This window comes from Mobula hypostoma, chromosome 5 (genome assembly GCF_963921235.1).
Source record: "Mobula hypostoma chromosome 5, sMobHyp1.1, whole genome shotgun sequence".
Classification (NCBI taxonomy): Eukaryota; Metazoa; Chordata; class Chondrichthyes; order Myliobatiformes; family Myliobatidae; genus Mobula; species Mobula hypostoma.
In genome coordinates, this window is record NC_086101.1 from 100,847,343 (window position 1) to 100,873,721 (window position 26,379).

Genomic DNA, 26,379 nt, shown 5'->3' on the forward strand with positions numbered 1-26,379 from the left:
CAGGAAGCAGCACCAATGTAGTCGTCAATGTACCGAAGGAAATGTTGGGGAGCAGTACCAGAATATGTTTGGAGCACAGACTGTTCCACATAACCAACGACGAGGCAGGTATAGCTAGGTCCCATGCGAGTTCCCATAGCTACACCCTTGGTCTGAAGAAAGTGGGAAGAGCCAAAAGAGAAGTTATTGAGTGTGAGAACCAGTTCTGCCAACCGGAGGAGGGTAGTGGTGGTGGGGAATGGGTGAGGTCTATTATCCAGAATGTAGTGGAGGGCTTTGAGGCCTTCTTCATGGGGAATGGAGGTGTATAGGGATTGGACATCCATAGTGAAAATGAAGCGGCTGGGACCGGGGAACTGGAAGTTATTGAAGAGGTGGAGGGCATGGGATGTATCCCGGATGTAGGTGGGGAGAGACTGAACTATGGGTGACGAAATGGAGTCCAGGTAGGCAGATACAAGTTCAGTGGGACAGGAGCAGGCAGAAACTATGGGTCTGCCGGGACAGTCAGGCTTGTGGATCTTGGGGAGGAGGTAAAACTGAGCGATACAGGGTGTGGGAATTATGAGTTTAGTGGCTGAGGATGGAGGGTCTCCGGGGTTGGTAACGGCGGTGATGATACGGGAGACAATGGTTTGATGTTTTTTGGTTGGGTCCTGTTCCAGGGGTAAGTAAGAGGAGGTGTCAGAGAGCTGCCGTTCGGCCTCAGTGAGGTAGAGGTCCGTCCGCCAGACTACTACAGCACCACCTTTGTCAGCGGGTTTGATGGTGAGGTTGGGATTTGTGCAGAGAGAGTGGAGGGCAGTGCGTTCAGAGGGAGTGAGATTGGAACAGGAGAGAGGAGTGGTGAAGTTGAGACGGTTGATGTCTTGGCGACAGTTGGAGATAAAAAGATCGAGTGCAGGTAGAAGGCCCGGGCGGGGTGTCCAGGAGGAGGAGGAGGGTTGAAGACAGGAGAAGGGGTCATCAGTAGGGGGAGGGGAATCCTTGCCAAAGAAGTAGGCGCAGAGACATAGGCGATGGAAGAAGAGTTCAGTGTCATGGCGGGCACAGAACTCACTGAGGTGTGGACGGAGGGGGACAAAAGTGAGGCCTTTGCTAAGGACAGAACGTTCTGCCTCAGAAAGGGGAAGGTCACAGGGGATGGTGAAGACACGGCAAGAGTTGGGGCTGGGATCAGAGGAGGGTGAAAAGTGGGAGGTCTCAGGAGGGACGGGGGGTTGGGATGTTCAGGGAGAGTGGGGTTAGGCATAGTTTGTATATTGTTGTTTGATTGTTTGTGGTTTTTGTATTGCTATATTTATGTTCTATTCTTGGTTGGTGTGGCTGTAGTGAAACCCAATTTCCCTCGGGATCAATAAAGTATATCTATCTATCTATGACAGCACCAGAGGTCAGGATTGAGCTTGGGTAGCTGGACTGAGAGGTAGCAACTTTACAGCTGCACTATATGGCACACCACATTGACACTGCTTGCCAACCTTTGACAAAATACCCATTGGGGCAGAAATGTATCTTTGGTCAACTATGGTGAATGGATGTGAGAAATTGCCCTTTGCTCAGCCTCACCTCCACACATTCAGTTCCATTGACTTCATGGTGAACATTCAGCTGGTGACCAACATCAGTGCTCATATTTAGATCTGACTCATATTTTCCTCCCATTATCTTCAGACAGTACAGTAAGATACCTGTTAAGGAGTACGAGGTGGTGAAGGCCGTTGATTCGCTCAGCGCTGAAGATCCACAGTCAGATTCCACCAGGTGGCCTTTTATGGAGATGGCAGGAGAGCTGGGCTGATGCAAGGCAACTTTCAGTGGTGCAATCCCATTAAACTGGACTGAGGAGAGGCAGCCACTGAAGCCTTCTGTGTTTTCCCTCAGTACCTCTTCATCCATATTATCACTGTCTGAAATGTGATTTAAACATCATTTGGAATTAGTCAGGGGCAGCCGTGGGACATGATAAAAGATGACAGCAAGCTAATTCAGCACAAGTTAATGTGTATTACTGCCTGTGCATTACTCACAGTGAACCAATCATAATCGTCATCAGAATAACTTCTTTTAATGAAACCATATGATAGCCCAGCCCCCACATGCACAGTGAAACTAGATATGACATTTTAAGCAAATACAGTCTTAATAGTCAGTTCTTAATTAATTTTTAAATGATTCATGTACATTGTCATTCCTTCCACTGATTCACTCACACTCTGTGTGCAGAGAGACCAAGCAGAAATTGATTGTTAATTAGACTTAGGGGAGAAGAGAGAAAGGTTGAAGTCAATTCTTCACAGGTCGAAGTCAGTTAATTGTAAATTCATCCGCATTTTAATCAAACTTACCCACGTGTCTTCTTTACTTTCTCAGCCGTGTCCCTGTCCCAACAGCTGATGAAACTCACTTTATTATTGTGAGAACACTTATTATCAAGTACATGTCCAGGAGATCCCTTAGGTCCTCAGGAATCTGGCATCACTATTTAAATGTTGACACTTTTTCAGGTGTTTTAAATTGTTTTTTCATGCTTTACTGGAGCTTCCTGGAGTCTGATCAGCTTGGTGACATGTTGTGTTTATACATAATGTAAGTCAACATGAAATAGACCATTTGGCCCATCTTGCCATGCCAACCCTTGTGACCAGCTACAATTATGTACTGTATGTGCATGAGCCAGGTAATAATGGTCTCACTCCTACAGAGAAGATTGTGGGCTCAGCTCTCCAACACTTGATCCTGGCAGACATGTCCATGCTGTTTGTGAATTTTTTTTTCTAATAAGAGACCCATCACTGAACTTTCCACAACCTATGGCCTCACTTTCAAGGACTCTTCGCCTCATGTCTCAATATCTATTGTTTATTTATTTATTATTATTATTATTAATTATTTTTGTATTTGCACAGTTTGTTGCCTTTTGCACACTGGCCTTGTTGGTGCAACCTTTCAATGATTCTATTACGGTTACTGGATTTCTTGAGTATGCCCACTAGAAAATAAATCTCAGGTTGTATATGATGACATATATGTATTTTGATAATAAATTTACTTTGAACAATGAAGACTATAAGACATAGGAGCATAATTATGCTATTTTGACTGTCAAGTCTGATCCGTCATTCCATCATGCCTGATTTATTATTCCTCTCAACCCCATTCTGCCATCGCTACATAACCATTGATGCCATGACTAATCAAGAACTTAACAAACATCTGCTTTAAATGTACCCAGTGGACTTGGCATCCACAGCCATCTGTAGCAATAAATTCTACAGATTCATCACCCTCTGGCTAGAGAAATTCTTCCTTATCCCATTCTAAAGGGATGTCCTTGTATTCTGAGACTGTGCCCTCTGGCCCTAGACTTCCCCACTATAGGAAACATCCTCTCCATATCCACACTATCTGTGCCCTCTGGTCCGAAACTTCCCCACTATAGGAAACATCCTCTCCATATCCACTCTATCTAAAGGTGAACACTTGATCTTCCAGTCTATCTTGTGGCTCTTGCCGACTTGCCCTGCACTTTCTCTGTAAATGGTTTGCATCCTATATTTTGCATTCTGTTTCCTTTCTACTAATTCAAGGTAATCATGCACGACATTATCCTCCTTAATGGCACACAAAGCAAACACGTTTTACTGCATATCAGTACAGATGACAATACTAATCTGATACCATAACCACAAACTATTTGGAAACCTGTTATGGATCTTTCTTCTGTTGCCAGGCAATACATAATGAGATACGTTGGAGTGGGTACTTGGGCTCCAGCTATCAGAGATCAGCACAAACAGCACCTTCTGGCCCAGTGAGCTGCACTGCCCAGCTGCCCACCTATTTTCATACTAGCACAATCACAGGACAATTTACAATGACCAATTAACCCACTATCTGGTATGTCTTTGGACTGTGGGAGGAAACTAGAGCATCCAGAAGAATCCCACACATTCATGGAGAGGAGCTACAAACTCAGGGTCAGAACTGAACTCTGAACTTCGACACTGTGAGCTGTAATAGCGTCATGGTACTGTGGGGCCTCACATGCCTGTCGGTAGGCTATGTTTAATGAAATGTATCACAGGGAGTGCTTGGGCTCCAGTTACCAATGAGTTGACTGACAGTATCAAATCTGCTGATTTGAAACAAGGAGGGATTGGAGATAAAATGTGAAGAGACTTCAAGGTAATATAAATAACTTGAGTGAATGACACATGGAATATAATATGGAAAAATGTGAGGTTATTCCAGTGAAGTGCTGAAAACAGAAAAACAAAGAATTTATTTTAAACGGTGAGAGATGTGGTATAGGTGTTATTCAAAGGACCAAGATGTACACAAATCAGTGAAATCATATGTGTAAGCCCAGCAAGAGCTTGTGAAGGCAATGTTACATGAAAGAATTTGAATACAGGAATAAAACTGTCTTACTCTAATTATTTAGGCTTTTAGTGTGATTGCTCATGGAGCATTTTGTGAAGTTTTGATCTCCTTATCTAAGTAAGTAAGGTAAGGGGGAGGGGGGGTATTTAAAGGAGATGTGTAATGCAAGATTTTTTTTACACAAAGAACGGTAGGAACCTGTATGGCACTGCCAGGGGAAGTGATGGCAACACATTAATGCAATCGTGAAAAAGGCACATCAGTTATTCTACGTCACTTGGAATTTGAGCGGAATTAGTATGTCACCAAAGACACTTACAAATTTCAACAGATGTACCATGTACAGAATCATCCAACGTAGCCATTCTAGAAACAAACTACAGCATGGTGCATTACAAATACTCGTGCCAATTCTGAAATTGTCACTGTAAAGTACTGCTTGAGTATAACGCGAGTTATAAATTTTCACATATAATATCAACTGACCACTATCTGCCAAAGTTGTGCAGTCTTCCATAATTTCTATGTGCTAACATGCATTCTGACTGTTTGCATCACCATCTGGTATGGAGGATCAAAAGAGGTTGTAGGGTATAGACTCAGTTATCTCCATCATGGATGCAATTCTTCGCACCATCGGTCACATCTTCAAAAGGTGGTGCCTCTAAAGGCGCTTCCTATATTCAGGACCTTCACCATCGGGGACCTGTCCTCTTCGGGAAGGAGCCTGAAGACCCCACACTCAATATTATAAAGTCTCTTCAAAATTCAAGGAAAATTTAACTTGGGCTCTTGATTTCCTTAAACTTATTTTACACTGAGAAAATAAAGAAGAAAATATTTTTATGTAAGCAGTCATGTTTTAAAAACTAATTAGAAGGACATACCCCATTGAACTACAGAATTCAATAGTCTAATCTCTTTGGGGAAGAAAATGAATTCAGCATTTGACGACTGCTCATAGAGCCTCATTAGTGAACCGGCTGAAATAGATTTTTTTGGAAAAAAAAGGCTTAACCTCGATGCATATCCAGGTCAGGCAAGACTACTAAAGTGTTTTGAAGGAGTCATCCAACACAGCCATTCTAGAAACAAACTTCAGCATGATGTATTGTAAATACTCATGCCAATTCTGAAATTGCCACTGTAGAGTGCTGCTTGAGTATAACACGATTTATAAATTTTCGCATATAATATCAACTGACCACTATCTGCCAAAGTTGTGCAGTCTTCCATAGTTTCTATATGCTAACATGCATTTTAACTTGCTATCATCTTTGACACTAATTGGCATACAGTGGCATGCAAACGTTTGGGCACCCCTGGTCAAAATTTCTGTTACTGTGAATAGCTAAGCGAGTAAAAGATGAACTGATTTCCAAAAGGCATAAAGTTAAAGATGACACATTTTTTTAATATTTTAAGCAAGAAAACATTTTTATTCCCATCTTTTACGGTTTCAAAATAACAAAAAAGGAAAGGGCCCGAAGCAAAAGTTTGGGCACTTTGCATGGCAGTACTTAGTAACACCCCCTTTGACAAGTATCACAGCTTGTAAGTGCTTTTTGTCATCAGCTAAGAGTCTTTCAATTCTTGTTTGGGGGATTTTCACCCTTTCTTCCATGCAAAAGGCTTCTAGTTCTGTGAGAATCTTGGGCTGTCTTGCATGCACTGCTCTTTTGAGTTCTATCCACCGATTCTCAATGATGTTTATGTCAAAGGACTGTGAGTTAAAAGTTATATTTTAACTTCATCAGTCCACAGGACTTGTTTCCAAAATGCATTAGGTTTTTTTAGATCTTCCTTTGAACATTTTGAATAGAACTTTTTTGGCCGCAATGAGCAAAGGTATGTTTGGAGAAAAAAGTGTGCAGAATTTCATGAAAAGAACGCCTCTCCAACTGTTAAACATGGGAGTGAATCAATCATGCTTTGGGCTTGTGTTGCAGCCAGTGGCATGGGAAACATCTACTGGTTGAGGGAAGAATGAATTCAATTAAATACCAGCAAATTCTGGAAGCAAACATCACACCGTCTGCAAAGAAGCTGAAGGTGAAAAGAGGATGGCTTCTACAACAGGATAATGAACCTAAACACACCTCAAAATCCACAATGAACTATCTCAAGAGGTGCAAGCTGAAGTTTTTACCATGACCCTCACAGTCCCATGACCTAAACATAATCCAGAATCGGTGGATAGACCTCAAAAGAGCAGTGCATGCAAGACGGCCCAAGAATCTCACAGAACTAGAAGCCTTTTGCAAGGAAGAATGGGCGAAAATCCCCCAAACAAGAATTGAAAGACTCTTAGCTGGCTACAAAAAGCATTTATAAGCTGTGATACTCGACAAAGGGGATGTTACTAAGTACTGCCATGCAGGGTGCCCAAACTTTTGCTTCTGGCCCTTTTCCTTTTTTGTTATTTTGAAACTGTAAAAGATGGAAATAAAAAACATTTTCTTGCTTAAAATATTAAATAAATGTGTCATCTTTAACTTTATACCTTTTGGAAATCAGTTCAGCTTTTACTCGCTTAGCTACTCACAGTAACAGAAATTTTGACCGGGGTGCCCAAACTTTTGCATGCTACTGTATTTCTAGAATTGTCATTAGACGAAGGAAGTCGTCAGATGCAGGAGGTAATGTCAGAACGAATAAAACAGGATGTGACAGAATGTACAATTTTTCTGTTTGCATACTGCATCCTTCATTATCTGTGATAACAGGGCTCCTGCTGAGGAACTGAAAAAACTGAATGAGTCAGGGCCAACATCTTTTTTTGTCAAGTTTTAGATATTGTCACTGCTTTAAACCATAGAAACCATAGAAATCATAGAAACTACAGCACAGAAACAGGCCCTTTGGCCCTTCTTGTCTGTGCTGAACCATTTTCTGCCTAGTCCCACTGACCTGCACACGGACCATATCCCTCCATACACCTCCCATCCATGTATCTGTCCAATTTATTCTTAAATGTTAAAAAAGAAGCCGCATTTACCACCTCGTCTGGCAGCTCATTCCATACTCCCACCACTCTCTGTGTGAAGAAGCCCCCGCTAATGTTCCCTTTAAACTTTTCCCCCCTCACCCTTAACCCATGTCCTCTGGTTTTTTTCTCCCCTTGCCTCAGTGGAAAAAACCTGCTTGCATTCACTCTATACCCATCATAATTTTATATACCTCTATCAAATCTCCCCTCATTCTTCTACACTCCAGGGAATAAAGTCAACCTTTTTCTGTAACTGAGTTTCTCAAGTCCCGGCAACATCCTTGTAAACCTTCTCTGCACTCTTTCAACCTTATTTATATCCTTCCTGTAATTTGGTGACCAAAACTGAACACAATACTCCAGATTCGGCCTCACCAATGCCTTATACAACCTCATCATAACATTCCAGCTCTTATACTCAATACTTTGATTAATAAAGGCCAATGTACCAAAAGCTCTCTTTACGACCCTATCTGCCTGTGACGACACTTTTAGGGAATTTTGTATCTGTATTCCCAGATCCCTCTGTTCCACTGCCCTCCTCAGTGCCTTACCATTAACCCTGTATGCTCTACGTTGGTTTGTCCTTCCAACATGCAATACCTCACACTTGTCAGTATTAAACTCCATCTGCCATTTTTCAGCCCATTTTTCCAGCTGGTTCAAGTCCCACTGCAGGCTCTGAAAACCTTCCTCACTGTCTACTACACCTCCAATCTTTGTATCATCAGCAAACTTGCTGATCCAATTTACCACATTATCATCCAGATCATTGATATAGATGACAAATAACAATGGACCCAGCACTGATCCCTGTGGCACACCACTAGTCACAGGCCTCCACTCAGAGAAGCAATTCTCTACCACCACTCTCTGGCTTCTTCCATCGAGCCAATGTCTAATCCAATTTACCACCTCTCCATGTATACCAAGCCACTGAATTTTCCTAACTAACCTCCCATGCGGGACTTTGTCAAAGGCCTTACTGAAGTCCATGTAGACAATATCCACTGCCTTCCCTTCATCCACTTTCCTGGTAACCTCCTCAAAAAACTCCAACAGATTGGTCAAACATGACCTACCACGCACAAAGCCATGTTGACTCTCCCTAATAATCCCCTGTCTATCCAAATGCTTGTAGATTCTGTCTCTTAGTACTCCCTCCAATAACTTAGCTACTACTGATGTTAAACTCACCTGCCTATAATTTCCCGGATTACTTTTCGATCCTTTTTTAAACAACGGAACAACATGAGCCACTCTCCAATCCTCCGGCACTTCACCCGTAGACAGCGACATTTTAAATACTTCTGCCAGGGCCCCCGCATTTTCAACACTAGTCTCCTTCAAGGTCCGAGGGAACGCTCTGTTAGGTCCCAGGGATTTATCCACTTTAATTTTCCTCAGGACAGCAAGCACCTCCTCCTTTTCAATCTGTACAGTTTCCATGGTCTCACTACTTGATTCCCTCAATTCCATAGATTTCATGCCAGCTTCCTTAGTAAATACAGACGCAAAAAAACGATTTAAGATCTCCCGCATTTCCTTTGACATAAACATATGAACAAAAAGGATGGCAAGTCTAATTTAGAAATAATACCACTGAATGATTCAGCCCAATGCAGCAAAAGCACAGAAACAGAAAAAAGTATCATTACTAACAACACAGACAGGAAAACAACTTTATCCCATGAAGTTAATGCATTTCCTGAACTCTCCACTGTGTTATATTGAGTCACGATAACTTTAAGTAGAATAAACCTCCAACAGATGTAACATGTCAATCCAGTGAACTTCTGTTAGTAGGAGGGTACACTGCCACCATGTCATGGCCTGGCATGCAATCACCCTCTGCTTAGACCACAGACCTCCCAAACTTTTTCCATCTCTTTGTGTCTATTTCGCTTCACACTGCAACAGAATTTTTACCCAGAGTAAGCAAAATCTTTGTATCAAATTTTATCTGAAGGCACACTTACAAAACAACTTCCTTCCCCGTTACGTGGGCAAGTCCTAAAATGCTTTGGGATGTTTCAGAATAAGAAGTTGCCCACATGACTAAGGCGAGGAGTTTCAAGATCGAGTTTAATTTCATTCAATTTTGCATGAATACCCATGAATATAGCCAAATGAAACAGTGTTATTCCGGGGCCAAGGTGAAAAACACAGTACCAACAGTCATACACTGCACAAGGCACAGATAGCACATGTAAGATAGCAGTCACAGAAAAAAATATAGTTCAGGTCCCTGAGTCCATGAAAGTTGCAGCTGTCTGCAGTCAAATACAATACATCTTCCCTTCTTCTACTAGTGTTGCAAATCTTTCTGAAATCTTTATCTCAGGGATCTGCTGAGGCTGAGTCACTGATCATATTCAAGGCTGTGACAGATTATAAGGGAGGCATTGATTATGGAGACAGACAAAATGTGGTGATGAGGCCACAATCAGCCATGATTTTATTGCAAAAAAACAAGGTAGGCTATATGGCATTTACCTGCTCCTATGTATTTTTTTTGTGCATAATATAACACAACATAAATATGAGCTGTTGTTGGGAGTGTAAATTTGTATACTTTTACAAGATAGCATCAAATATGCTAACAGAAGCTTGTCTAACTCAATTTCTATAAAACCCTGCTTCAAAAATGAGTGGGTAATTGTTATTCCGCATTGAGTAATTCAGTAACTGGATTGTGTATCAAGATGATAAAGCATTCATGGTATTCAGTTATTTGGTAACCCATTTGGAAAAAAAAACTTCAACAGTTCATCAAAAGCAAGACTGAAAATTCTGGAAAGCTAATACAAATATAGACAAGGAAGTCTACTGCTCATGTTTTGGTCACAGTTTATCAACCTTGAAATCTGTTGAGTCCATGAAGTGCACGTCAATCTGTTTCATCAAACAATATAATGGATTTAGTGGAGGTCTAATTCTTTCCCCTTTGCAGTCACATCATGCCAGAGAAGTGCTTGATCTCATCAAAACTGACTCGTGTGATTCAGTTTGAAGTAAAGTGGAATTGTGCTCCGATGTGACCGCAGTGACATTGGATCGTATTTTGATACACAGTAGAGAACAACATACTCTGCTCCCATATTATAATGGAAAGCTCGATCAAAGTGAGGACTTTGGAAAATGAAATTATTGCAACACTTACATAGCATAAATCTTGAAGACCAACCAAGATAGCATGCTACTGATATACAGTGAACAAATATAAACAGGTCAACTCATTAGACATCATCTGTGAAGAAACAATAATAATTCAGACCTGCTAAGTACTTCCAGTGTTTCCTATTTTCATTTGGTATTTCGTTCAGTTTATTATTATCTCATGTACCATGATACAGTGAAATACTTGTCTTGCATAGTGTTCTTACGGATCAAAACATTACATTCAGCTAGAACAACATAAATCAATAACAATGCAGAATAAAGTGCCATAGATACCAGAAAAGTACAGTGCTGGTAAAGGATAAAGTGTAAGATCATTATGAAGTGATTGTAAGGCCAAGAATCCATTCTATCACACAAGAGGTCCATTCAAGCGTGTCTTTGAGCCTGATGGCAATTGCTTTCCGGCTTTTCAATCTTCTTCCCAATGGAAGAGAGGAGAAGACAGAATGCTCAGGGTGATAGGGTCTTTGATTATGTTGTTGACGTTTCAATGAGGTCTCAAGCCAAAACGTTGACTGTTTACTCTTTTCCATAGATGCTGCTTGGCCTGCTGATTTCCTCCAGCATTTTGTGTGTGCTGCTTTGGATTTCCAGCATCTGCAGATTTTCTTGTGTTTTTGATTATGCTGGCAGCTTTACTGAGGCAGCAAGAAGATAGGAAAGGCTGCTTCCTGTGATGTGCTGAGCTAAGAGAATTCCTTAATTCTATTCGCTCTGGCTCTCAGGCTTTCTAATTATGAATACAGGTCTTTTTCTAGGCTACTCTGTCTCATTTTAGACCCCTTATCATTTCATATTTAAGTTACCTTATTTAAATTATTTATTTCCAAAATCAAACTGCCACGACCTTTCCTGTCTTTTGACAATTTCATTAAAAATCTCTTGAATCAAAATTCTATTATATCCTTCCTGTAATGTGGTTACTAGAAGTAACCAAACATACTGCTCAACTTGGCTTACAATGCTCTAGCCACTTTACTAATCAGGATGGTGGTCATATCTTTCAATTGCGTATACTTGGAGGATGGCAGGGCATCCTCTCTCTTGATGCATGCTAGCTCCTTCCTAAAAAGTAAAGTGTGATTTAAAGAATTTTTGATATCCAGTGCAGCTCCTTACTGGCTCTCCAGCTGTCTGTTAAATCTCCTTACGGACATGCATGAAGGTAGTACCTACACACAGACACCTCTTTAATAGGCACACCTGTACACCTGCTCAAAATGTGAATATCTGATCAGTCAATCACGTGGCAGCAGTCAATGCATAATAGCATGCAGACGTGGTCAAAAGGTTCAGTTATTGTGCAGACCAGACATCAGAATAGGGGAGAAATGCGATCTGTGACTTTGACCGTGGTGCTCGATAGAGTGGTATGGGTATTCCAGAAACTGCTGATCTCCTGGGACTTTCATGTACAACAGTTCCTAGAGTTTACAGAGAATAGCATAAAAAGACAAAACAAAATCCAATGAGCGGCAGCTCTCTGGGTGAAAATGTCTTGCTAATGAGGGAGGTCAGAAGAGAATGGCTAGACTGGTTCAAATTGACAGGAAGGCAACAGTAACTCAAATAACCACAAATTACAATAGTGGTGTGCAGATTAGCGTCTCTGAATGCACAATACTTTGAACCTTGTAGTGGGTGGCCTACAGCAGCAGAAGACCAAGAACATACACTCAGTGGCCACTTTATTAAGCAAATTTATTGAGTTCTATTATGTCTCCCCTCAGCTCCTGCCACTCGAGAAAAAAACAAGTTTGTCCATCCTATCCTAGTAACATGTGCCCTCAAGGCAGCATCCCAGTACATCTCTTCTGCACCCTCTCCACAGCCTTAATATCCTTCCTATAATGGGGAGAAAAGAACTGAATGTGATACTTCATATGCAGCTAAACAAATGTGAGTCCCTTTCGCAGCTTATTTATTCATTGTTGCTTGTATGAACTCTATAATTTTAATATGTTTTTAATAAAAATGCATAGATCAAATTTTCATTGAGATTTGAATGCAGGAGTTATTTACAGAGATCCTTTAAACTGCCTACAGCAATGTAGAATGCCCTCCATTAGTCAAGGTTGATCATGGATGCTGTATCCTGACTGTCTACGTGTTATACAAGCCAGGACAGTACGATATGGAGAGCAAGCTGCTGCCCGTGTAGCAGGCTCCCCCTCTCTATACAGCTGATGAATCCAAAGGAATGGCAGAGAGTCATACAGTTTGACACCAGCAGAGTTTGCAGGACCGCAAAGGTAGTAATCTCGGGATTACTGCCTGTGCCACGCGACAGTGAGAGTAGGAATGCGATGAGGTGGAGGATAAATGCGTGGCTGAGGGATTGGAGCAGGGGGCAGGGATTCAAGTTTTTGGATCATTGGGACCTCTTTTGGCGTAGGTGTGACCTGTACAAAAAGGACGGGTTACACTTAAATCCTAGGGGGACCAATATCCTGGCAGGGAGATTAGCGGGGGCTACTGAGGTGACTTTAAACTAGAATGGTTGGGGGGGGGGAATCAAATTAAAGCGGCTAGGTGTGAGGAGGTTAGTTCACAACAGAGGGATGGGAACCAGTGCAGAGAGACAGAGGAGTGTAAAGTGAGCGTAGAAGCAAAAAGTACAAAGGGGAAAAGTAAAAGTGGCAGGCCGACAAATCCAGGGCAAGCATTAAAAAGGGCTAAGAGAGTTGTAAAAGAGCGCCTGAAGGCTTTATGTGTCAATGCAAGGAGCATTCGTAATAAGGTGGATGAATTGAAAGTGCAGATTGTTATTAATGATTATGATATAGTTGGGATCACAGAGACATGGCTCCAGGGTGACCAGGGATGGGAGCTCAACGTTCAGGGATATTCAATATTCAGGAGGGATAGACACGAAGGAAGGGGAGGTGGGGTGGCGTTGCTGGTTAAAAAAGAGATTAACGCAATAGAAAGGAAGGACATAAGCCGGGAAGATGTGGAATCGATATGGGTAGAGCTGCGTAACACTAAGGGGCAGAAGACGCTGCTGGGAGTTGTGTACAGGCCACCTAACAGTAGTAGTGAGGTCGGAGATGGTATTAAACAGGAAATTAGAAATGTGTGCAATAAAGGAACAGCAGTTATAATGGGTGACTTCAATCTACATGTAGACTGGGTGAACCAAATTGGTAAAGGTGCTGAGGAAGAGGATTTCTTGGAATGTATGCGGGATGGTTTTTTGAACCAACATGTCGAGGAACCGACTAGAGAGCAGGCTATTCTGGACTGGGTTTTGAGCAATGAGGAAGGGTTAATTAGCGATCTTGTCGTGAGAGGCCCCTTGGGTAAGAGTGACCATAATATGGTGGAATTCTTCATTAACATGGAGAGTGACGTAGTTAATTCAGAAACAAAGGTTCTGAACTTAAAGAGGGGTAACTTTGAAGGTATGAGACATGAATTAGCTAAGATAGACTGGCAAATGACACTTCAAGGATTGACGGTGGATATGCAATGGCAGGCATTTAAAGGTTGCATGGATGAACTACAACAATTGTTCATCCCAGTTTGGCAAAAGAATAAATCAAGGAAGGTAGTGCACCCGTGGCTGACAAGAGAAATTAGGGATAGTATCAATTCCAAAGAAGTAGCATACAAATTAGCCAGAGAAAGTGGCTCACCTGAGGACTGGGAGAAATTCAGAGTTCAGCAGAGGAGGACAAAGGGCTTAATTAGGAAGGGGAAAAAAGATTATGAGAGAAAACTGGCAGAGAACATAAAAACGGACTGTAAAAGCTTTTATAGATATGTAAAAAGGAAAAGACTGATAAAGACAAATGTAGGTCCCCTGCAAACAGAAACAGGTGAATTGATTATGGGGAGCAAGGACATGGCAGACCAATTGAATAATTACTTTGGTTCTGTCTTCACTAAGGAGGACATAAATAATCTTCCAGAAATAGTAAGGGACAGAGGGTCCAGTGAGATGGAGGAACTGAGCGAAATACATGTTAGTAGGGAAGTGGTGTTAGGTAAATTGAAGGGATTGAAGGCAGATAAATCCCCAGGGCCAGATGGTCTGCATCCCAGAGTGCTTAAGGAAGTGGCCCAAGAAATAGTGGATGCATTAGTGATAATTTTTCAAAACTCGTTAGATTCTGGACTAGTTCCTGAGGATTGGAGGGTGGCTAATGTAACCCCACTTTTTAAAAAAGGAGGGAGAGAGAAACCGGGGAATTATAGGCCGGTTAGCCTAACGTCGGTGGTGGGGAAACTGCTGGAGTCAGTTATCAAGGATGTGATAACAGCACATTTGGAAAGCGGTGAAATGATCGGACAAAGTCAGCATGGATTTGTGAAAGGAAAATCATGTCTGACGAATCTCATAGAATTTTTTGAGGATGTAACTAGTAGAGTGGATAGGGGAGAACCAGTGGATGTGGTATATTTGGATTTTCAAAAGGCTTTTGACAAGGTCCCACACAGGAGATTAGTGTGCAAACTTAAAGCACATGGTATTGGGGGTAAGGTATTGGTGTGGGTGGAGAATTGGTTAGCAGACAGGAAGCAAAGAGTGGGAATAAACGGGACCTTTTCAGAATGGCAGGCGGTGACTAGTGGGGTACCGCAAGGCTCAGTGCTGGGACCCCAGTTGTTTACAATATATATTAATGACTTGGATGAGGGAATTAAATGCAGCATCTCCAAGTTTGCGGATGACACGAAGCTGGGTGGCAGTGTTAGCAGTGAGGAGGATGCTAAGAGGATGCAGGGTGACTTGGATAGGTTGGGTGAGTGGGCAAACTCATGGCAGATGCAATTTAATGTAGATAAATGTGAAGTTATCCACTTTGGTGGCAAAAATAGGAAAACAGATTATTATCTGAATGGTGGCCGATTTGGAAAAGGGGAGGTGCAACGAGACCTGGGTGTCATTATACACCAGTCATTGAAAGTGGGCATGCAGGTACAGCAGGCGGTGAAAAAGGCGAACGGTATGCTGGCATTTATAGCGAGAGGATTCGAGTACAGGAGCAGGGAGGTACTACTGCAGTTGTACAAGGCCTTGGTGAGACCACACCTGGAGTATTGTGTGCAGTTTTGGTCCCCTAATCTGAGGAAAGACATCCTTGCCATAGAGGGAGTACAAAGAAGGTTCACCAGATTGATTCCTGGGATGGCAGGTCTTTCATATGAAGAAAGACTGGATGAACTGGGCTTGTACTCGTTGGAATTTAGAAGATTGAGGGGGGATCTGATTGAAACGTATAAGATCCTAAAGGGATTGGACAGGCTAGATGCGGGAAGATTGTTCCCGATGTTGGGGAGGTCTAGAACGAGGGGTCACAGTTTGAGGATAGAGGGGAAGCCTTTTAGGACCGAGGTTAGGAAAAACTTCTTCACACAGAGAGTGGTGAATCTGTGGAATTCTCTGCCACAGCAAACTGTTGAGGCCAGTTCATTAGCTATGTTTAAAAGGAAGTTAGATATGGCCCTTGTGGCTACAGGGGTCACGGGGTATGGAGGGAAGGCTGGGTTCTGAGTTGGATGATCAGCCATGATCATAATAAATGGCGGTGCAGGCTCGAAGGGCCGAATGGCTTACTCCTGCACCTATTTTCTATGTTTCTATGTTTCTATGAGTTGCCGTTCACCGTCAAATACAACATAGGACTGCCTTAGGGAATGCTACTCTGGATTTTTCCTGGAGAGTTAACTTCCGAAGCCTTCCCAATGAATCAGTATAGTTGCAAGACAGCGAAGGTTTGAAATCAGAGTTTTCCTTCTCCTAGGTGAGCTGCCAAACACAGCTGATAACCCCCATCTGCCCAGAGTGACTGGTTTTAAGGTGCCAATAACCCACCTTTGCCCTTTCTCCTTTTAGAAGAAACAGTTTTTTTATTTCAAAATATACTTTATACAAAAATAAATATATACAATAAACCATTCAATAACTTCCCATCCTTTACATACGTTTCCATTATAGTCAGTACATATCCATATTTATGGCCACCCACGTGGCACTCCAGTTGTTCACATTACCATATCACTGTTGAGGGGTATACTCCCCGCCACCCAACCCCTCCCACTCCCGTGGGTGGAGAAACCTATACCGTGGTCCTTCCCCACCGGGCCCTTGCAATTGCTGCACCGAGTTTCAGTGCGTCCCTCAGCACGTACTCCTGCAGCCGAGAATGTGCCAGTCGGCAGCATTCTCCCACGGGCATCTCCATGTGCTGGTAGATCACCAGGTTTCGGGCCAACCAAAGAGCGTCTTTCACTGAGTTGATGATCTGCCAGCAACACCAGATGTTGGTCTCTTTGTGCGTCCCCCGGAACAGCCCGTAGATCAACAGTCCTCTGTTATGCAGCTGCTGGGGATGAAAAGTGACACTAGCCCGTCCATCCTCCTCCACACCCTCTTTGCGAACTGACAGTGTGCGAAGAGGTGGGTCACAGACTCCTCCTCACTGCAGTCCTCCCGTGGGCAGTGGGGTGCGGAGACGACGTTCCAGGCATACAGGAGGGCTCTGACTGGGAGGGCCCCTCTCACCGCCAGCCAGGCGAAATCTTGGTGCCTGTTGGTGAGATCTGGCGATGAGGCATTTTGCCAGATGAACTGGACGGTCTGCTCAGGGAACCACCCCACTGTGTCCATCATGTCCTTCTCCTGCAGTGCCCGCAGGACATTACGTACCGACCACTGCCTGATGGCCTTGTGATCAAAGGCGTTCTCCTGGAAGAACCTCTTTACGAAGGACAAGTATGGCGGCAATGACCAGCTGACTGGGGCGCTGCGTGGGAGTGGGGCCAGACCCATCCTTCGTAGCCAGGGCGACAGGTAGAACCTGGGCACATAGTGGTACTTGGTGCCCACATACTGGGTTCCACACACAACCTGATGCAGCCATATACGAAGCTGGCCATCAGGGTGGGGGTGCCATTGGGGACGTTCTTGCCCCCGTTGTCCAGGGACTTGTGCATGACGATCCATCTCACCCGCTCCATCTTGGATCTCCAGACGAATCTGAAGATAGCTCGGGTGATTTCCGAGCTGTAGGAGTGGGGGACGGGCCACACCTGCGCCAAGTACAGCAGCCCTGAGAGCACCTCACACCTGATGACCAGGTTCTTGCCCGTTATTGACAGGGAGCGCTCTCTCCACAGTCCCAGTTTCTGTTTCACCTTAGCAGTCCGCTCCTGCCAGTTCTTGTTGCACGCCTCAGCCCCTCCGAACCAGATCCCCAACACCTTCACGTGGTCAGACCTGATGGTGAAGGGGACGCTGGATCGATTGGGCCAGTTGCCGAAGAGTATGGCTTCGGTCTTCGTTCAGTTGACCCTCGCCCGTGACGCTAGCTCGAACTGTTCGCAGATGCTAATCAACCTGCGAACTGACCTCGGATCAGAGCAGAAGACGGTGACATCATCCATGTACAGGGAGGTTTTCGCTTGGGTCCCTCCACTGCCTGGCAGCGCCACCCCTCTTATGCCCCCATCCCTCCTGGTGGCTTCCGCAAAGGGTTCTATGCAGCAGACAAACAAGACAGGGGAGAGGGGACAGCCCTGCCTGACTCCAGACCTGATGAGGAAGCTGTCTGTTTCCCACCCGTTGACCTGGACTGCACTACAGATGTCTGTGTAGAGCAGTCTAATCCAATTCCGGTTTCCATCTCCAAATCCCATTTTGGAGAGCACGTCCGTCATGTACGTGTGCGATATCCTGTCGAAGGCTTTCTCCTGGTCCAAGCTGACCAGGCAGGCGTTCATCCCCCTGTCCTGCACGTAGGTGATGGTGTCCCTCAGCAGCGTGAGGCTGTCTGAGATCTTCCTGCCCGGTACAGCACAGGTTTGGTCCGGGTGGATCACCTGTCCCAGAGCAGACTTGACGCTGTTGGCGATAGCCTTGGACAGGATCTTGTAGTCCACGTTCAGGAGAGAGATGGGTCTCCAATTTCTAATGTCCTCTCTTTCCCCCATTTGCTTGTAGATGAGGGTGATGATGCCCTTCCTCATGGACTCTGACATACTACCGGCCAGAAGCATAGCGTTGTACACTTCCAGCAGGTCTGGGCCCATCCAGTTCCACAGAGCCGAGTACAACTCAGCCGGTAAGCCGTTGCTTCCGGGAGTCTTAGCGGACTCAAAGGAACGGATGGAGCCTGTCAGCTCGTCGAGGGTCAATGGCTGATCCAGACTCTCCCGCTTGCTGTCGTCTAAGACCTGCGTGATAGACGACAGGAAGTTGTGGGAGGCTGTGGATTCTGTAGCCTTTCTGTCATACAGACCGGCATAGAAGGACTTGCAGATCCTGAGTATGTCTGTCTGCGAGGACACGACTGAGCCGTCCTCTTCCTTAAGGTTGTGGATCACAGAGCTCCCCCTGTGCACCTTTTGGAAGAAGAAGCGTGAGCACGTCTCGTCCTGCTCCACGGTTTGGACCCTTGATCGGAAGATGATCTTGGAGGATTCGGCGGTGAGGTGCTGGGCTTGCCGGCCCTCCACCTCTCACAATTCCTCCCCGACATCCACCCCCTTTGACTACAGAAGGAGAAGTTGCTGCAACTCTGTCTGGAGTTTACGCAGTTCCCTCTGCTCCTGCCTTGCTTTCTGGATACGCTTGCGGATGAAGAACCTCTTAATGTTCTCCTTGGTTGCTTCCCACCAGTGAACCGGGGAATCAAAGAAGGCTTTCAAGGTTCTCCAACCTGTATACTCCCTCTCTAGTTCCTCGATGTTCTCTCCGGTCAGCAGCTTTACGTTCAGCTTCCATATCCCCCTGCCTGCCTTCTGGTCCTCCTGTAAGAGACAGGTGGCTCTCAGAAGGCAGTGGTCAGAGAAGAACACTGGCGTGACGTCGGTGGACCTGACCGTGAGGGACTCTGACAGGAAGAGGAAGTCGATCCGGGAGCAGGCTGTGTCGTCCGATCGTGTCCAGGTGACTTGAGGCTGTGCTCCACCTGTGGGGGTGCCAAAGGCGTCACGCAGCTTGGCTGTCTTCACTGTTTCCATCAGGAATCTAGAGGTACTGTCCAGCCTGCTGTCGGCACTGCCGGATCCTCCAGCCGCATCAATGGTGCAGTTGAAGTCTCCGGCCAGAACGACCGGCTGGGACGTCACCAGCAGCTGTGGGAGCTGCTCGAAGACGGCCAGCCGCTCGCTCCGCACGGGGGAGGCGTACACGTTGATCAGCCAGAGCGGAGTGCCCCGGTATTTGATGTCTGCTACCAGGAGGCGCCCCGCAACCACCTCTTTAACTTGGGTGATTGAGAAGTTGCCTCCCCGTAGCAGAATCCCCAGGCCAGAAGCGCGACAATCGTTGCCCCCCCGACCACACAGACAAACCTTTTTTCCACCACCGTGACCACCTCCGATAGTTACAGAGGTGTGGTAGTCAGCACTCCTGGAGGAAGGTCACGTCGGCCTTTACAGTGTCCGGGTACTGGAGCGTGCTGACGCATCGCCCAGTACTCTTCAAACTGTGCACGTTCAAGCACGCCAATTTAAGGTCTGCCATCATTGTAAGTCCTTTATTTCAGCTGCTCTCCGTCCTCACCCTTGCAGTCCTGAGCCTTCATTCCCACCACCTTTGTGAAGTTTTCCACCTCCTGCGGGCTCAGGTACTGCAGGTAATACTCCCCCGGGTGTGGCAGTTCAGGTTCTGGGCCTGGGGGGTTGTTGACTTCCTGGGCTGCTTCCCCTTCAGGCTGCTGGGTGCCAGCCATGGCTCTGCTTCCAGATTCCCGGAGCTGGGGGTCTCTGCTGCTCTCCGCCTCCTGTACTTGGGGGGGGGGTGGCCAGCAGACTTTCTCCCCTCTCTCTCCTCCCCTCTGCCTGTTCTGCCAGCTGCTTCTTCTGCCGGGGCAGCAGGCCTCCCCAACTCCTTCCTCCTCTGAAGAGGACAGGGTACCGGAGGCTGTGTGGTTCCCTGCCCTTTTCTTGTGTTGCTCCGCCTTCTGTCGCTTGGCCACCGCCTTTTGGGTCTATTTGCGTTTCACGACCTTCCATTTGCTTTCGGCCTCGGCTCTCCCCTCCTCCATGGACTCCTGCTCGTCGTTTGGCTGGTCCTGGAGGGTCTGCAAGGGGGTGGCGGGCCTTGGGGTGCTTGCACCTTCCTCCCTGGTTTTGTTATCCGTCTTATCGGGTGCCTCGTCTGCAGCGCTGGAGGGTACATCCGAACCTGCCTGGGCCCTTTCAGTGCCAACACTTCCCCGGGTCGCCTGTGCGTAGGTGCCCCTACGCCTCGGGCAGGCTCTGTACAGGTGGCCAGCCTGTCCGCAAAGGTTGCAGGACTTGGCCTGCGTGCAGTCTTTGGTCAGTTCTGTCAGGCGTAGTAGCTAAGCCACATGTGAAGGCCAGGAGCTGGACTTGGTTATCAGAGGCTACTGTCAGAGGCACACACCACATTGGGAGCAAGCAGCAGTTAATAGTTAGTGGCAGTTTATCTCCCCCCCTCCACCCCTCACTGCTCGCCAGCTCTAACAACCTGAAGGAACACGTAGCAATGTAGCACACTTCATGACTAGGGCAGCTCAGATGTGTAATATGCTCAGGAACAAAGGTGCTGAGAACCTGAAATCAAAGTGAATTTAAAATTTACTTTAGATGACATAGATGGGAGTAGGGATAAGGTCCTGAAGAAGGAATATAGGGGGTTAGGAAAGAAGTTAAAAAGCAGGACCTCAAGGGTGGTCATCTCGGGATTGCTGCCTGTGCCACGAGACAGAAAGGGTAGGAACAGGAGGTTATGGCAGATGAATGCATGGCTGAAGAGTTAGTGAGTTGGTGCAAGGGGCAGGGGTTCAGATTTCTGGATCATTGGGATCTCTTCTGGGGAAGGTCTGATCCATACAAAAAGTACGGGCTGCACCTGAACTGGAAAGGGACCAATACCCTGAATGGGCAGGTTTGCTAGAGCTTTTGGGGAGGGTTTAAACTAAATTAGAGTATTGGTGGGAATCAGAATGCGAGTGCAAATATTAGGGTAGAAGGACTAGGGCATGATGCTATGTATTCTGAGTTGGTGAGGAAGGACGGGCAGGGGACAAAACATAAATATAGCCAGTTAGAGGAGCTGAAATGCGTCTATTTCAATGCTAGGAGTATTAGGAATAAAGGGGATGAACTTAGAGCATGGATCAGTACGTGAATCTACGATGTTGTGACCATTACTGAAACTTTTCTGGAGGAAGGGCAGCACTGGCTGATGCAGGTATCAGGGTTTAGGTGTTTTAAAAGGAATAGGATGGGAGGTAGAAAAGCGGGGGAGTAGCATTACTGGTCAGAGATAGTATCACGGCTGTAGAAAGGGAGGATGCTACAGAGGGAGTGTCCACTAAGTTGGCGTGGGTGGAAGTCAGAAATAGAAAAGGATCAATCACTGTGCTGGGAGTAGTCTATAGGTCCCCAAATAGCCCTTGGGACACCGAAGAGCAGATAAGAAGGCAGATTTTAGAATGGTGCAGGAAATACAGAGATGTAGTTATGGGTGATTTAAACTTCTCTCATATTGACTGGCACCTCCTGACTGCAAGGGAGATAGATGCGGCTGAATTTGTCAGTTGTGTTCAAGAAGGATTCTTGACACAGTATGTGGAATGGCCGACGAGAGGAGAGCCATACTGGATCTAGTTCTGGGTAATGAACCTGGTCAGGTGGCAGACCTCTTGATGGGGGGGCATTTTGGTGAGAGTGACCACAACTCCCTTGGCTTCAGCATAGCTATAAAAACAGACAAAATGGGAAAGTGCTTAACTGGGGAAGAGCTAACTATGAAGAGATGAGGCAGGAACTAGCGAGAGTAAATTGGAAACAGATGTTCAAGGGTGAAAGCACAGAAGTAATGTGGAGGAAGTTTAGGGACCACTTGTGCTGGGTTCAGGATAGGTTTGTCCCACTCAGACAAGGAAAAAATGGTAGGAAAAGGGAATCGTGGCTGACGAAACACATGAGGCAACTCATCAAGAGGAAGAAGGAAGCATATGTTAGATATAAGAAGCAGGAAGCAGGAGGGGCTCATGAGAAATATAGGGTAGCCAGGAAGAGGCTTAAGAAAGGACATAGGAGAGCTCAAAGGGGGCATGAGAAAGCCTTGGTATATAGGATTAAGGAGAACCCCAAGGTGTTCTATGCATATGTGAAGAACAGAAGGATGACAAGAATGAAAGTGGGGCCGCAAAAGGATAAAGAATGCAACATGTGCCTGGAGGCGATGGAGGTTGGGGAGGCCCGAAATGAATACTTGGCTTCAATATTCACAAGTGAAAAGGACCTTGATCTGGGTGAGGTCGAAATAGAACAGGACTGTGTGCTGGACAATGTGGAGATTAAGGAAGAAGTGTTAGATCTACTTAAAAATATCAAGATTGATAAGTCCCAAGGGCCGGACGTGATATAGCCAAGGTTGCTGTGGGAAGTGAGAGAAGAGGTTGTTGAAGCAGTAGCTATGATCTTTGAATCCTCTTTGGCTGCAGGGGAGGTGCCGGAGGATTGGAAAATGGCAAATGTAGTTTCCTTGTTTAAAAAAGGTGATAGAGAGAATCCTGGGAACTATAGACTGGTGAGGCTTACGTCGGTGGTCTGCAAACTATTGGAAGGATTCTTAAGAACAGGATCTATGAGCACTTGGAGAAGTACAGTCTACTCAAGGATAGTCAACATGGCTTTGTGATGGGAAGGTTGTGCCTCACGAGCCTAATTGAGCTTTTTGAAGAGGTAACAAAAGAAATTGGTGAGGGTGGGGTGGTAGATGTGGTCTACATTGATTTTAGAAAGTCATTTGACAAGGTCCCCCATGAGAGACTCATCCAGAAGGTCATGAGGCATGGGTTCAGTGGAACCTTAGCTGTTTGGATAAAAAATTGGCTTAAAGGAAGAAAGCAGAGGGTAGTAGTGGAAGGAAAGTATTCTGCCTGGAGGCCGGTGACTAGTAGAGTGCCATGTGGATGTGTCCTGGGACCCCTGCTCTTTGTGATTTCTATAAATGACCTGGATGAAGAGGTGGAAGGATGGGTGAGTAAGTTTGCGGATGACACGAAGATTGGAGGAGTTGTGGATGGAGCTGTAGGTTGTCGAAGGTTACAAGAGGATATAGACAGGATGCAGAGTTGGGCAGTAAAGTGGCAGATGGAGTTCAATTCGAATAAGTGTGAGGTGATGCATTTTGGAAGGACAAACCAGAAGGTTGAGAACAGGGTTAATGGTCGGTTACTTAAGAATGTGGATGAACAGAGGGACCTTGGGGTTCAAATCTATACATCCCTCAAGGACGCTGCACAGGTTGATAGGATAGTTAAGAAGGCCTATGGGATGCTAGGCTTCGTTAATAGGGGGATTGAGTTCAAGAGTAGAGAGGTCAAGTTACAACTCTTCAAATCTCTGGTGACACCACACTTAGAGTATTGTGTTCAGTTCTGGTCACCTCATTACAGGAAGGATGTGGAAGCTACGGAGAGGGTGCAGAGGAGATTTACCAGGATGTTGCCTGGATTGGAAAATAAGTCTTATGAGGCAAGTTTAGCAGAGCTGGAACTTTTCTTTTTGGAGCGTAGAAGGATGAGAGGGGACTTGATAGGGGTCTACAAGATTATGAGAGGCATAGATAGGGTGGATAGTCAGTACCTGTTTCTCAGGGCATGAACAGCAAACATCAGAGGGCATATGTACAAAGTTAAGGGAGGGAAGTTTAGGGAAGACGTCAGGGGTAAGTTTTTTTACATTGAGGGTTGTGGGTGCCTGGAATGACTTGCCAGGGATGGTGGTGGAGGCTAAAACATTAGGGGTATTTAAGAGCCTCTTGGACAGGCACATGGATGAAAGAAATATAGAGGGTTATGGGGTAGTGGGGGTTTAGTACCTTTTTTTCTAGAATATATGGGTCGGCACAACATCGAGGGCCGAAGGGCCTGTACTGTGCTGTAGTATTTAAGTGCCCAGTGTCTAGTATCTGCTGAAATTGCAACCATTTCAGTAACAAATTAATTATGTAATTCATGGTTGTGGGAAAGCCCCTTCCCAAATAGCAGTAGTTGGGAGTAAAAAGTCTGTTGTTCCTTTCTGAAGCAAAAATAATGTAGAATTCATTGGTCACAAACTGACATTCACAGAAGTTTGCTTCCAATAGGTTCTCAATGTGTCTCAATACAACTCTCAGATATAGCAATATTTTAAAGATAATCAATTAATCTGTGCGATCATAAAAACATGCTTTATTTTATGCATGAATATTGATTTGGGAGTTTTTGAAGTAAGAATGATCAGGGAGCAGATATGGGGCATTGAAGGTGTAAGTCATCCATTAAAACACAGGGAGAGTTCACAGATATATAATGTGATGGTATTGGGTTCCTTGTCTGCAAAGTCCTCAAGTCAAAAGCAGATTTTAAACCTTATCTGAGATAAATACCTACAGGTGCCTTTGCTATAGGAAGATTATACTGTATCCTTCAAGGACAAACCTACTTCCTTGTCTAGTTTAAAATGCAAACAACAGGAATTTTGCAGATGCTCGAAATTCAAGCAACACACATCAAAGTGGCTGGTGAACGCAGCAGGCCAGGCAGCATCTCTAGGAAGAGGTACAGTCGACTAGGTACTGTTAGTCCTGACGAAGGGTCTCAGCCTGAAACGTTGACTGCACCTCTTCCTAGAGATGCTGCCTAGCCTGCTGCGTTCACCAGCAACTTTGATGTGTGTTCCCTGTCTAGTTGTTGTGGCATGGTTTTAGCTCTCAATACACACTGCTTGAGTGGTGGGTTCCTCCTTCCTACCATGGAGAAGGTACTTCCAGCTAACAAAGTAGTTTAAAAACTGTTTATTTTAGATTTTAGAGATACACATTTAAAATGAGACAAATAGTTCTTAACACACACTTAATACTCACAGAGGACTTTAGATTTATAAAAGATTTCAAAATTACAAAAGATTTACAAACTACAGAGGATTTCCAAACACAGGTACAATTCTTATGAACGAGAAGAACATACCAATGAGTTACAGATAAATGAGTTGTCTGTAGCAGAAACTGAAGGCTGAGGAATGAATTCTAGTTCCTCTTCTGTAAATCTGTCTCTCTGTCATTTTCCTTGTCATTCCTAACAATCCCCAATGTTTTTAATATTTATACTATTTTCTACTAGATGGCAAAATCTGCATGCGGTATTTTCCAGATACTTTTGCTGGGACAAAGTAATTCACACAAATTCTGGCGACAGAAATCCCAAACTTCCACAATTAATGCTGTGAGAACTGGCCTTCTAAGTACACAAACATCCCAACTTGTAACCATTTTTAGTATGCTAGGTGACATAATCCCATTGTTTTTTGTTTGGCTAACACAGACTCCACATTACTTCACTTTGCAAAGCTGTGCCTCCAACTTCAAACTGGTTGCTGTTTGCAATTTACATTAAGAACTGGTTCTTGATTATAACAAAAAGCTGAGCAAAGAATGCTTGTTTTGAGCTTAACTCTATCACCAACAACTCTAATTCTTTGGAAAGGCCACACTATTCTGCTAAAAACCCAAGTTTAGCAATAAGCCACTCAGGTCCTGGAAAATGAGTATCTATCACAGAGCGAGAAATCACTGGAAGCTAGAGAAACTGATGTTCATGGCAACAGGTTGGAGGCTACCCAGACAAAATACAAGTTGTTGTTCCTCCAACCTCATCGCGCCAGGGGAGAAGACCAAGTACCAATATGACAGAATGTGGATGGGAAATCGAATTAAAGTGTTTAACCATTTGGAAATCTATTTCTCTTCACACTTGTTTAACACCTTGTTTTCACATGGGAACAGGACAAATAAACATGGACCATCAGTGGTGCAATGTGGACTAACTGCATACAATCTGAATCGGGAT

At 44.8% G+C, this 26,379-nt stretch overlaps 1 protein-coding gene across 1 annotated transcript in view; it reads right to left on the minus strand.

The window, feature by feature from the left end:
• LOC134346871 (contactin-associated protein-like 5) overlaps positions 1 to 26,379 on the minus strand; it is a 1,673,098-nt gene that overhangs the window by 207,097 nt on the left and 1,439,622 nt on the right. Inside the window, exon 22 of the mRNA XM_063048676.1 lies at positions 1,692 to 1,910. Coding sequence (XP_062904746.1) covers positions 1,692 to 1,910 — 219 coding nt within the window. The remainder of the gene's footprint in view (positions 1 to 1,691; positions 1,911 to 26,379) is intronic.